General features: G+C 44.1%; 2 protein-coding genes across 2 annotated transcripts in view; one reads left to right on the plus strand and one right to left on the minus strand.

Moving 5' to 3' along the window:
- Window positions 1-2,007: 2,007 nt before the first annotated feature.
- LOC131571445 (basic salivary proline-rich protein 2-like) lies at window positions 2,008-3,143 on the minus strand. Its single transcript, XM_058824165.1, has 2 exons — window positions 3,103-3,143; window positions 2,008-2,833 (listed from the first exon to the last, which is right to left on the minus strand). The coding sequence occupies exons 1-2, from the start codon at window positions 3,141-3,143 to the stop codon at window positions 2,008-2,010; spliced, it is 867 nt and encodes a 288-aa protein (XP_058680148.1).
- Window positions 2,931-12,351, plus strand: part of ROBO1 (roundabout guidance receptor 1) — a 293,397-nt gene continuing 283,976 nt past the window's right edge. The window contains exon 1 of the mRNA XM_058800512.1: window positions 2,931-3,228. Coding sequence (XP_058656495.1) covers window positions 3,174-3,228 — 55 coding nt within the window. The 5' untranslated portion in view covers window positions 2,931-3,173. The remainder of the gene's footprint in view (window positions 3,229-12,351) is intronic.

The raw sequence follows: 12,351 nt of genomic DNA on the forward strand, positions 1-12,351 counted from the left end.
ACGTAAGCAAAAGCATGAGTGAATCTAGAAATCTACTATTGCACTAATGAACAGGAAACAGATTCATCTTGGGTTGTGAAAACTCTCTGGGAATGAGGAAAATGCTTTGTTTACCTTCTGTACACATTCTGTATGTTTCTTGTCAGTTACAAATTAAATAGATGAATTTACGTTAGAAATTACAAATGCCATAGAAAAGCATTAAAATTACCTTTTATATTTAAAGATTAGAGGAAATACATCCCATATAATCAGAGGAATATATAAGAATGATCCTTTACAAGTAAATAAATAGATGTACAAGTAAATATACGTGTGAAGGTACATTCATAGAATAGGTGAACCTATTTATTCCCTTTAGAGTGGCCTACTGGTAGATGTGTAGATTTGCTTTTTAAAGAGATGCAATCACTTAAAATATGAAGAAAATGTGGTACAATGTGAGTCTGCCAAGTATTGATACTACAGAAGGAATAAAAAAAAAAGGTCTTCAAAATGTAATTGGTGGTGATAGTGGTGTGCTTTCTTCCAGAAGAGTATTTGGTCTAGGCTTAAAAAAAAAAGAAATCTGACTATACAGTAATCGGGACAGGTTAACTAAATAGAGTATGAAACTCTAGTCATGAGAAATGGATAGAAGAGGGATTACAAAATACCTGCTAGTTAGGGTCTTACTTATATTTGACCCTATCTGGGAACAGGTGAAATAAATGTACTCTTGAGGCCCATTTTCAGTCCTGCATGTGACTCCTGTTTATTTAATCAATTACAAAAGAACAACCCCAAATCTAATTTATTGAAATCTCAAACTTCTCACTAGGATTCAAGGATTATCTCGGGGCTCTTCACTGTTTATGCTGTGTGGTTTTAACTGTGGAGGTCCTAATGCATTTTTCTTTCATAAAGTGCAGGATGATGCATGAGGTCACAACAGGAAGAGAAATGGTTGGCTAGGTACAGCTTGAAGAAATATGCTCATATGCAAAATTATTCACTGCTACTGATTTCAGTTATGATTGCTTTCTAAATGTGTTTCTTGTAGGACACTAATTCATTTTTCTCTGTGAAAATTAATTGGTGTAAAACACTAGATTGTTTTTCTAACTTTTGGATGTACAACAATTCTCATCAGTTTTAGAAGAAAATCTTACTGGTTTGGTTGCTGCTGATACAGATACATCATATACATACAACCAGGAGCCTCCTCTCCCAATGTAAACAGGTTTTGATTTACAGTATTTAAAATCAGTCTTTATGTATCTCATACTCATAAAAGTGGACTGAAACAGACTCAGTGCAATGCACAGGACCTTTCTGTTGTTGGACTTTTGGTCAGTTTCCCCTGAGGGACACAACATGGGGCAAACTCAGTGACATTCCTCGTGGTTTGACTGATGGTTGTGGCTGCCAGCACCCAAACCTGTTTGGCTGATAACAGCATGGGGTCTGTATAAATCCTGTGACAGGAAGTACATCAAGAGTCTGTCTGTATAGTTTGATTATCCCACTGCAGATTTGCTTGCAGTGTGGTTAATATATTTAATATGCTGGTTGGAAATGAAATTTCTTCTTCTGCCTCACTCAATCCTCAATGAATCAAATCTAGGGATAGCTGGAGCTTTTCTGTGAGGTGGTAGTGTAAGTTTTTCCAAGTTCCCTGTAGTGTTCCCATTCTTTCCCCACCACTACATCTCATGGTGTGACATGGCCATGCGGAGTTGCTCCTGTAGCATTTGTCGGTGCACTCAACCGCAGGAGTGACGATTTGAGGATGCTTCTCCTAGAGCTTCGGTCCACCCTGGAGCACGGCCAGGCCTCGGCGTTGGGAACCACCCGGCGAAGCGCAGCCTCGGGAATGCCGGTGGAGACCCGCGCGGGGCTTTTGTGTCTTTGCTTGTTTTCAGCGGGGGTGGGCGAGGGGAATCCGAATTCATCTGCGCCCGGGGCTACCCCCATCCCCTCCCAGCGCTCCTGTCTGGGGATGGGCTCCGGGAGCCGCCCCGCGCGTTACCTTCGGCGGGGCAGGGCCGGGAGGCGGCGCCGGCTCCGCGCAGGGCGGGGCGGGCGGGGAGGGAGCGCCGGGCCGGGCAGCGCCGCTCGGGGCGTGCGGGGGCCGCGTAGGTGCGGCTCCTTTAAGGTGTCCCGAGGCGGCACCAGACCTGCAGCAGCAGCAGCAGCGCGGGCAGGAGGCGGAGGCGGCCGGGAGGGGGAAGGGGAAACCCGCGGCGGAGGCGAGCGGCTCGACGTGACAGCAGAAAGTTCAGGCTCGGCCCCGCCTGACTCGTGCACCCCTGCCCCGGCGGCGGGGCAAGGCGAGGAGCCGCTCCTCCTCCTCCTCCCTCTCCTCCTCCCGCAGCCGCCGCACTGAGGGCGGGCGGTTGGGGTGGGTGGCTCGGGGGCGTTGGCCCGGGGAAGTTTTGCTCGCCCTCTCCTCTCTCCCTGCCTTTTCTTTCTTCTTTCCTTCCATCGCCCCTCTTGTGCCCTCCTCCGGCGCTGGGGCGGGGGCCAGCGTGGGATTCCCGCGTGCAGGGGCGGGGGCGGCGGCGATGCTGGGCTGGGCTCGGGGCAGCCGCCGGGGCTCCCCTGCCCGCCGCCCCGCCTGACCGCGGCCGGGCTCCGCCGCGGCCCCCGACGCGCCCGCCTCCTTCCCCCGCCATGGGAGCGGGCGCTGCCGCCGCTCCGCCGCCGCGCTCTGCCCGCCGCTCGCCGGGCGCGCACTGACTCGGCGGGGACACTTCGCGGAGCTCCCTGCCCGCTCCTCGCCTTCACGGAGGGCGGCGGTGGCCGGTCCTGCCCGTCCCGGCTGCGCTCCGTTAGCGGCTGGTCCCGGAGTCTGGGGCCGGGGCAGCAACTTGTGCTCGGGAGGCGGCGGAGCTCCGCTGCGGGAACTCGGGGATCTTTTGTTGTCTCCTATCGCTTTGGATAGTCCTGGGAAGTGTCAAGGCGCTCTGAGGAAAGCCCGGGCCGGGAGAGGGGAGGCCGGCCGGAGTTGGCGAGCGGCTGGAGCCCCACGGACCTGACAGCGCCGTGCCCGGAGGGGGCTCGCCCCGGACTCCGGCGGGATTAAAGAACCTCGCTTGCCTTAAGCTTCTGTGGAATTACAACTGGGGGCTCTTCCTTTCTTCCCCCCGCTCTTGTGGCATGAGACTGCTTGCAGGCGCCACCCGAGGACAATGATCGCGGAGTTTGCTCACTTTTACCTCTTTGGATTCATATGTGTCACCTCAGGTAACCACCTCACGCAGGCGGGTCACACACGCGGCCGCGGCCGTGGCAGCGCTCCCGCAGCCGCTCTCCTCCTTTCCCCCCCTCGCTCTCCTCCTTTCCCCCCCTCGCTCTCCTCCTTTCCCCCCCTCGCTCTCCTCCTTTCCCCCCCTCGCTCCCCTCCTTTCCCCCCCTCGCTCCCCCAGTTTGGCCCCTCCGCTTCACCCGGCCCCCTCCTTTGCTCGGGAACGAAGCTCGGCTCCCACCCTGCGGGCGCCCGGCCCGCGTTCGCCCCGGGAGCTGCCCGGGGCCGTGGGGGCTGCCCGGGGCCGGGCGCGGGGGGATGCGCGGCGCCGGGTCCTGCCCTGGTCCCAGGGCTCGCACCGAGGGTCCATTGATGTAACCAGGGCTGGTGTTGAGCTCCGGGGGGCTGGGACTCTGTAGGTGGCTGCGGTGCCGCTCGGTGCCGCTGCCCGCGGGTACCGCGCACCGTGGGCCGGGCGGTCCGTGGCGCATCCCCCCGTGCCAGCCCCCGGGCCGGGTTAAGCCCCCGCAGCCGTCCCCGGGGGGACCACGGCGGTGAGGGAGGCAAGGGAGGGCTCCTGGGGATGGGTTTTGTGAATAAAGTTTACGCACGTGTGTGAAGTGAAGCGCCGGCGTGCTCAGGGGGAGTGGGGGAGATGGCCGAGGAGATAGGGGGGATTAGTGCTCATTAGGCACAGTTTGCGCGGGGTTTAGGCGTGTTGGGGCATCTTATCGTGCCTGTAGGTTACAGATCTGAAGGGCAGTGTGGAGGGCGGGTTGGGCTCCGTGCGCCCCTCTCGGAGCGGATGCGGCTCTGCCGGGGCTTGGGGGGTTTCGGGTTTATCTCTGCACAAGGACCTTGACTCCCTCCGGAGAACGGGTTTGTCTCCCCGCAGTGTTGCTTCTCGCTCTTAGGAACGCCTTTTGTCACAGGCTAAGTGAGCGCAGTGAATGCTTGTGCCATGGTGGAGGTTGGTTTGGGCGCTAACTTCTCTATTTAATTGATTCCTGTAAGTTTGCAGAGGAACTCTTTGAGTCATTAAAGTTATGGTAGCATGAGACATCTGGTCAGTGAATGAATGAATGAAGTTTTTGAAAGGCTTAAGTTCACTGCCTGAAGCTCTAAGTCTTAATTATGTCACTAACTGTAGTAACTTATGTCTGTTTCTAGATTATATCATACATTTAACTACTGAAGTTTTGCTCTTAGGTATTAGTTTGTTCCTTTTGGCTTTGGATATGGCAAACTTTGCATCCCTGAGTAGTTCTTGCCCTGCTCAATTTTGACCATGTCAGTCATGCTATCTTTAATTTGATTTTTCTCTGTATTGCCTCCTTGGCAATACATGGAAAGAAACAAATGGAAGATGGAAGAAACAGATGGAATGGGGAAGAGCCTTTGCACCCATTTGCTCTTTCTGAAACTTTCATGGCAATCATCCCCACCTATGAAGAAAAGTTGACTTCATGGATAGTGTACTCTGTAACTTGACCATGTATTGGGATGTTTTAAACTCCCAAGTTAAGAAACAATTTTATTTAATTTATCTTTTATTCCTCTCATCTTTTAATCATATAAATGCTCAATAAAGTTGCATGCAATGTTTTTTTGTAAATTTTTTTCTTCCTCCCAGGTTGGGGATGCTATCTCTAATAATGTTGATTCCAGCTGAGTTGGAGAGGAAAAAAGCCATGATTTTTTATGAAGGCTTTTAATTTTGTCATGTAAGCAAACTCAGTAACAAAGCTAAGAGACAAGCACCAGATAATAACGCTGTTTCAGCTCCTTCACCAGGAGGAATTTCTTTTTCCCCTCAAGTAGAGTGTGGTCAAATACTCAGTGTTGTGTCTGGAACAATGGAGATGCCAGAAACCTTTGGCAGGATGAAGTTTGAGGGCAGATGGCTGCAGTGCAGAAGGAAGGACAAGAGTCATCTACAGCCGTTTCCACACTGAAATCCTTTGAGTTCTGCTGACAGCTGATCTTGCAAGTTGATTGATCCTTTCCTCCCTCTTCCACTGAAGGGTCTCCCTTCCCTCACTTACACCCACTGCTGAATCAATGGTTTGTGTGGCCACACTCTAAACGGGATGTTAGCAACTTCTGCTGAGAGGTGGGAAATGACTGGGGGATGGGAAAGAGGAAAAAAAATTATAACAGAAAAAGTAAGTGGGTTAATGTTTGTTAAAACTGTAATTGGTAAACCACTTAAAATTTAAAACCCCTAATTTTTACCTTGGTGTTGTCTCTGTGGGATCCTGTGAAGTACCTTCTTTCATGTAAGCCTGTGGTTAATAAATGTTGAATACATTTAAATTTGAATAGTGTTGAAAATTGGAATATAGCAGCTTTCCTCCCTTATTCTCCCAGTGTAATTTCAATGCTTCTTTGCATACAGAATAAGAATTGCTTTAAGGGATAATTCTCTGGTATCTTTGTTTTCTTGAGTATTCACCTACTTTCTGCCCTTTCTCCTTCATTCTGAGGCACACTTTGCTTCAGATTCCATGGATTTTTCATCTCTCTGCTCCCCAGGAAGCAGCAGCATCAAATGAGTATGTTTGGGAAAGAAAAGCTTTCCCTTATCTGAAGGGCAACATGCAGAACATTTTTGCTGGGAATGAGTGTCAAGGTTTTGCTTTCCCACATGGGTGTTCACTGCTCTAGCAATTCTCAAGGCTAAATTTGTTACTCTGTGATTTTTCTGTTTCCCTCCGTGGAAATCTTTATATTTCGACGAGTTGTTTCATTGCATTGCTGATTCCCATCTGCTCAACACCCACCCTTTCCCCCTTTCCTGTCCGTGTTATCCCTTACTAATTACTGCCCTTGAAATGGGATTGGTGCCTTTGCTCCAGAGGTTTTTCCATGCTGTGTGGAGCAGGCAGCACTGACACAGCAAGGCAGGAGTGTTTTTCAGTGATAGTTCTAGCCAGTGGAGGGCAAAATTGTCTCTTGTATTCATTCCTTCATGGGAGAGTTATCTTCTGATGGTTAATAGTTTAAGGGTGCCCATGGAGTGTCCCCAAAGTCCTTTCCAGCTGGCTAAGCTACCTAGTGGAGTAAATAAATCAGCCACTTCCTTGATACATTTTGTTTGTTTGTTTGTTTCAGAAGTTTGAACTTAAAAGCTCCCTCATGGAGTGCTAGAGCATTTCTGGAAATGGTTGTACTCCTTTTATGTGTTCTCTGTCTAATAGTAGTAAATTAGGAGAGATTTTTAAAAAAATACACAGTAATTCAAAAGATTATGGAAGTATTAAATGCCTAATCTGTAAAAGCAAATAAGTCACCCAAGAAAACTTTAAAAATCGCATTTTTTCATCTATCCCTAATGCATTGTGTGCTGTTCTAAGTAATTTTACTGGAATAATATTTAAGAAAGATAGAGCCAGCAGCTTAGAGCTGAAGAAGCTGCCCCACTTGTGTTGTGTTTGAAGAGTTAAAGTTGGCAAAGAAATAACCACATGCTATAAAATTGACAATTCCTTACTTGTGCTGAAATATTCTCCAAGTATCCATGTATTTGATACAAAGCCAGTTATCCTTATGAGTACTGATAGTATCTGTGGAGAGTAGAAATCTTTTCTTCTTTTCAGTTTGCATAAGTGTGAATTTTTTTTTCAGCTAGAAAGAGACACTTTTTTTTTTTCCCCTATTGCCTGTCAATTATCTCAGTTTAAACCAGAGCAACACTGAAGCTGATTTTTGCTCACTGCAGGCAGTGTTGATTGTCAGATGTTTTAAGTTGAAGAGTAACTTCGTTAGCGGGGATCATCTGTAATGTTCAGGGGAATCATGTGTACTGTCCATAAGATTTTATTGGGAAACATGAATTTATGTGAAGAATACTTCTGAGGGTACATGGAAAAGATTTTGATTGCATTTACAAAAGTAGAAGGGCCATTAAAAATATTATCAGAAACTACTGACACTTAGGTAGCAGTGTTATCATGTTAATACTAGACATCAAATGCTTTTGCCAAACAATGCTTGAACATAAATTGCTTTGGAAATGATGGCCAAAGACCAATTTAGTTTTCATTTGAAGGTGGAAAGAAAAAACCTTTAGAAATTAAAGACAGGGAAATCTATGGTTGCACCTAAAATATCTGGGAACCCGTTCCCTCATTTTCAAATAACATTGGTTTTAGTTGGCACATAATTTTCCTAAATAACTGGAAGAGTTTTATTTCACAATCCTAAGCAGCTGTAATATTATGTCTCATTATGGGATAGCTTTCCCTAATGAATATAATGATAATTTGCTGTGTCTAGCAAGTCTGGTCACTTGCTGCAGTTGTCAGTGTAGAATTTCTGTTGCTGTTAAATGTGCTGTGTGCATGGCGGTCACTTGGCTTGGTGTCCTGTCCTGGTATTTGCCTTCAAAAATTTGCCTTTCATAGGGAACATTCCCATTGTCAACGTTTAAGTTTTTGTTGTGGGTTTTGTGTATTTGGATAGTTTGGAATGAGTCATTTTGTTGTTGATAGTTGTTAGCGTTTTGAGGTTATTTTGTGACCTTGCTCTTTCCAAGCAAACAAAATGGCATTTAAGGATTTCATATGTTGAGATCCTGACACATTTTATTTGTGTGCTCTGTTATATAATCTTATTTGGTGGTGATAACCTTCCTTAGCTTTTCACCTGAGTGCCTCTTCATAAAATTGTAAGGTAAATAATGAGGTAACTGAAGTAGCAACCAATGTGTATTTTAAGTCCAATAAATTGTGTAAACAGAGGAACTAAGAGTATTTTTCTGTTGGTGATGAGCAGGTTGACCAGAAGGTGAGAGTAGAGCAATAAAAAATATTCTTAAGTATCTTGAAAGCTAGAGGTGCTTTTAAGGGAGATAATTTACTAGTTTATATTTTCTTTAGGAGAAAGAGGTGCATATCTTCTATACATGTGTATTTCAGTCATACAGTGCTGTCTCTTGGGTAACTGTGTCAGCCTTAGCATCAGCACTAAATTGTTGTGGGTAGAAGGACATTTTATGTGAAGAAAAAAAAATATTTTATGAGCACAAATATTTTGTAATGCTGACATAGATGCAACCAGCTGTGTTGGACTCTCACAGCTGAGACTTGGTAGTAATGAAAATCTCAACAGAGAAAATGTGTAACACCTGGGAAACTAATGATGACTTCAGTTTTCAGTCAGGTGTGCAGAGTTATGTTATTCTGTGGTTGGAGTCGAGTTCTCATTTTTAAGGAGCTAAATCTTTTGGTATCCTGATTATTAACAAAAGCCGGTACTGTGAGTTATCTTACCCTGAAGGTGATGGTAAATATTTATTGAAATCAGAATTTCAATATATGAATTTAATTATGGATGTCAGAATTTCTTTGTTGGTTCACTGTTCTTTAGGAAAAAATGGTGGATTTACCCAGATCTATCCACAAAAATGATGAAATATGACTCTGGAACATCATGAAGGTAGGCTTTTCAAACCAGGAATATAGATGATATAATTGGTGTTATGACAACAGCACACAGGGAGAAATGTTTGTTTATGTGGGATTTTCCATTTCAGGTGTAAATAGTATGGGAAATGTCCTACACTTAAGTAAAACAATGAATAGGGACTCAGGGAAAATATATTCTATTTCCTTTCCTGTCTTTTGAAAACAAAGTGAGGAAACTAATTTTTTTTTTTTTATGAGAAAGTGAAGGAGTATATGAACAACCAATGAAGTCAATACTGAGAACTATTCTCAGACCTGTAGTTATTTTCCACGCCTCTCTTGTTCTGAAGCTTAGGAAAATTTCTAAGACTCATGTGTGTCTGTGTATGACTGATTAAAGCAGAATTGATAAATTGACAGTAATGAGATTTGTGAGTGGCGTGCGGCCAGTGTTTCTAATTAGAGCCTGCGTGCCATCTGAGCAGTGCAGCCAAGGGGAAGGTGCAGAGTGCTCTGCTCACACCCACGAGCAGCCAAGTCATTTCACCTCTGCTGAGGACAGAATGCTTTATGGAATGGCATAACCTTAAGGTGGCCTTACCAAAAGGAGGCAAGCCATGCTGAGAAGGGGAATAGAAAACATTTTGCCTTGTGTTTTAGTGGTGAGTAATGTTAATTGTGTTTTCCGGGAGCAGAAGCTTGGAAGATTAGAAAGGAGGATCTACTGTTAATAGGCAGAAAATGTACTTGTGGATTTAAATAAAAAATCTGTTTGTTTTACGACAAACAGATAAAGCAATTTTGTGTCTTAGTGGAAGCTGCGTTTCAGGTCCTCAAGTTTACTCATAGTTTCATTCAGCACCAGTGCCCAAAGACCTACACAGAACTTGAGCACTTTTCCATCTAGGTTTTGGTGAACAGATGTGCTGTTGGAGGAGTGGAGGTCCTCATGGTGCAACTTGGGCATGCCCTTTGCCTTCAGATGTAAATGTTCAGTACATTGGTTTTGGTAAAAGCAGTAGCCTAATGTCATCTCTACCTCATTTTTACACATTTTTCTCTTAAGGGATTTTTTAGACGTATATAAACTATATATGGCTAGCGCATAAAACCATTTTTAAATAAAGGCATTTTAGGTATTTATCTTCTCATTCAGAAGGCTGACATGTACAGACTGCTTGTATTAGCATCTGTACTTTCACATCATAGTAAATGTGTAGCTGAAGATTTCTTCCTTAGCATTCAAAGAAATTCCATAAAAATTACTGGATTTCACATCTAAACAACAGGAGAGGACCTCTAGGGGTTTGCTCACTGGTGGTAGAGGTAAATTCCACAAGGTACTGCTATTTAAGTATTTTTTTCTGTCTTTACTCCTCTAGAGAGGCATAGGGCTTTTTGTACTATGTTAAATGTTTCTATTTATTTACATGTAAGTAAATAACTGGAAATTAAATAATTAGAGCATTTAATTTTAGTACAACTTCCTATAAATTCAGCTTAGACCAAAATGGGTAGTTGAATGCATTATTATTGTTATTATTGAAGTGGTAAGAATATTCTTAATAGAAAACAAGCATTTTTTCTGGACTGCTGCCATCTTAAAATACATACTCTTTCTTTGAAGAAATGAATAGTCAGATATGCAAAATTATTCAAGCTGCCCTTTTCTGTTGGGAATTATTTGCTCAATATGGTATTGCATTACCTTAAGTCTAATACTAATATTGTGAATGATTAAAATAATATGAACACCCCTGACTGTAGATTAAAGGTCTGTAAATCTGACAAGCCCGTGCTGAGCTCTGGATTTAAAATCTTAAACTTGATATTTTATTTTCTTCATCTTGCATGGTGAATTAGGAGTGGAATAAGCTCAGTTTTGGGACTGCCTATGTAACCTATGTGCAGGCTGGGGTCATCCATGACAGCCATCTGAGAGAGCTGTGTAGTCTGTGTGCTCTTCATGTTCAGTTCTGTACTCTTTCTGCTCCCTTGGCTGTCTTGTACATAAATCAGAATTGTGATTTCTTTGGAACTGTTAAACTGTTTCATGTTAGCATTGCATTAAAACTTGCTTGGCTGGCATTTTTGTGCCTTCTGAAATTAGCGTGTCCTCAGGCGAGGTATTTATTTTAGATTGTTGGTTAGTTATATTGCCTCTTATCTAATTGCTCAAATGCCTTTATGTGGAAGATTACACTCATAGAGCAGTTCATGGTTATAAATTCAAGTATAGAAAACTTTAGTTTTACTATTTGCTTCTACAGTAGCATGACAGACATTAACAGGTTTTCTCTTAGAAATTAGGTCTTAATACATGGCCAAGGATTTAGTGTAGGCCTAGAGATGTGCATTGGCTCCACTTCATTCTGGAAACAGGTGAAAGGAGAATTAAATGGTGTTTGATGGAGGATATGCTTGAAAGAGTGGCTGGATTTTTTACAGACACTAGACCTCAGATTTTTGGTATCCAGTGCCTTGTGATATGTTGGAGTTGGGACCCTACAATCTAAATTTGGAGCCACTTAAAATCAGTAGTGCCTGTTGAAAATCATGATTGTAGTGTTTAAATGAAATTGCCTAAAGTGTTTGACTTTATCTTCAGTTGCAAATGTTTGTGGATCATTGTGGGTTCTTAGCCAGTCTGAAAACTGAGATTGTCGTGAACATTGACTTAAGAGCCAATTAACTGAAAAAAGCTGTATAACTTTAAATTTGCATGGGCCTCACTAGCTATGTGAAGGGTGAGAAGCCAGTCAAAAATGTATTTGAGTATGTGTTCTTTCAGGAACTTCTCAGCTTGCCACTTTTGTAGTGCACTTTGCTAACACTGGTCAAAAGCAGATTTTTCAACCCAGGCATCTCCTGTTGGCCAAACAGGCCCAATCATACAAGCCCAAGATGAGGCCAGCAGCCCCCAGATCCACAGGTGGATCTCTGTTTGTGTTGAAGGTGTAATACAAGGTCCTAAAATACCATTTTTTGATCAAGAGCTCAGCAATGTCACCAGGCTTTTTCTTTTATCAAAACCTCTTGGCACCTGGTATGAAACTTGGCACCTGCTGTAGCTTTGTGCTAGGAGATCTCTTGGATGCCAGGCAGGTTCAGAACTGGGATTTCAGTGCTGAAATGCTTCTCCCCTCACCTCCCACTCACAAAACAATTCTGTCAGTGCAGCTTTCTGGTTTTGGAATATGTCTAAGGCTCTAGGTACTGCAGCTGACAGATACTTCATAATCAAAGTGTTTAATGGTAGGAGGTGATAAAGGGAGAAAAAAAAAAATAAAAGTATTGTGAGGAAACAAGGTAAGTAGGGATAGTAACAAACTCTTGTTTTTTTCTTCCCAGAGCAGGAGCTGGCACAGGAGAGGTTGGAGTTTGGGGCTATGGTGTGTTAGCAGCAGAATGCAGGAGAGAGGATGTTTGTAATGAACAGGTTGAGCACAAAGGTCTGATATAACTGTGGAATGAAACTTGTGCTGTGCTAGTCATAAAAATGATTGGCAGGAGGCCCCATGCACGGAGTAAAATCCTGTCTTCACCACTGTGGAAAATTATGGTTTCAACTGTGAAAGGAGGTGAAGCTTGGAAGGAATTAGCATATCTCTAGCACTGAGTGGCATCTGGAACTGAATGGCTGGGTTAAATCATTCAGTGGTGATTAATGAGGCTCATTGCTCAGGTTGTGCAGCCTTTAAAAATTAAAAGGAG

Source organism: Ammospiza caudacuta, chromosome 2, assembly GCF_027887145.1.
Source record: "Ammospiza caudacuta isolate bAmmCau1 chromosome 2, bAmmCau1.pri, whole genome shotgun sequence".
NCBI lineage: Eukaryota > Metazoa > Chordata > Aves > Passeriformes > Passerellidae > Ammospiza > Ammospiza caudacuta.

Coding starts and splice junctions, on each gene's coding strand:
- LOC131571445 (XM_058824165.1), bottom strand. CDS start 3,143: ATGCCACAAGAGCGGGGGGAAGAAAGGAAGAGCCCCCAGTT. Junction 2,834..3,102: donor GAAAGGAAGAGCCCCCAGTT/GTAATTCCACAG, acceptor CCCCGGCCCCAG/ACTCCGGGACCAGCCGCTAA.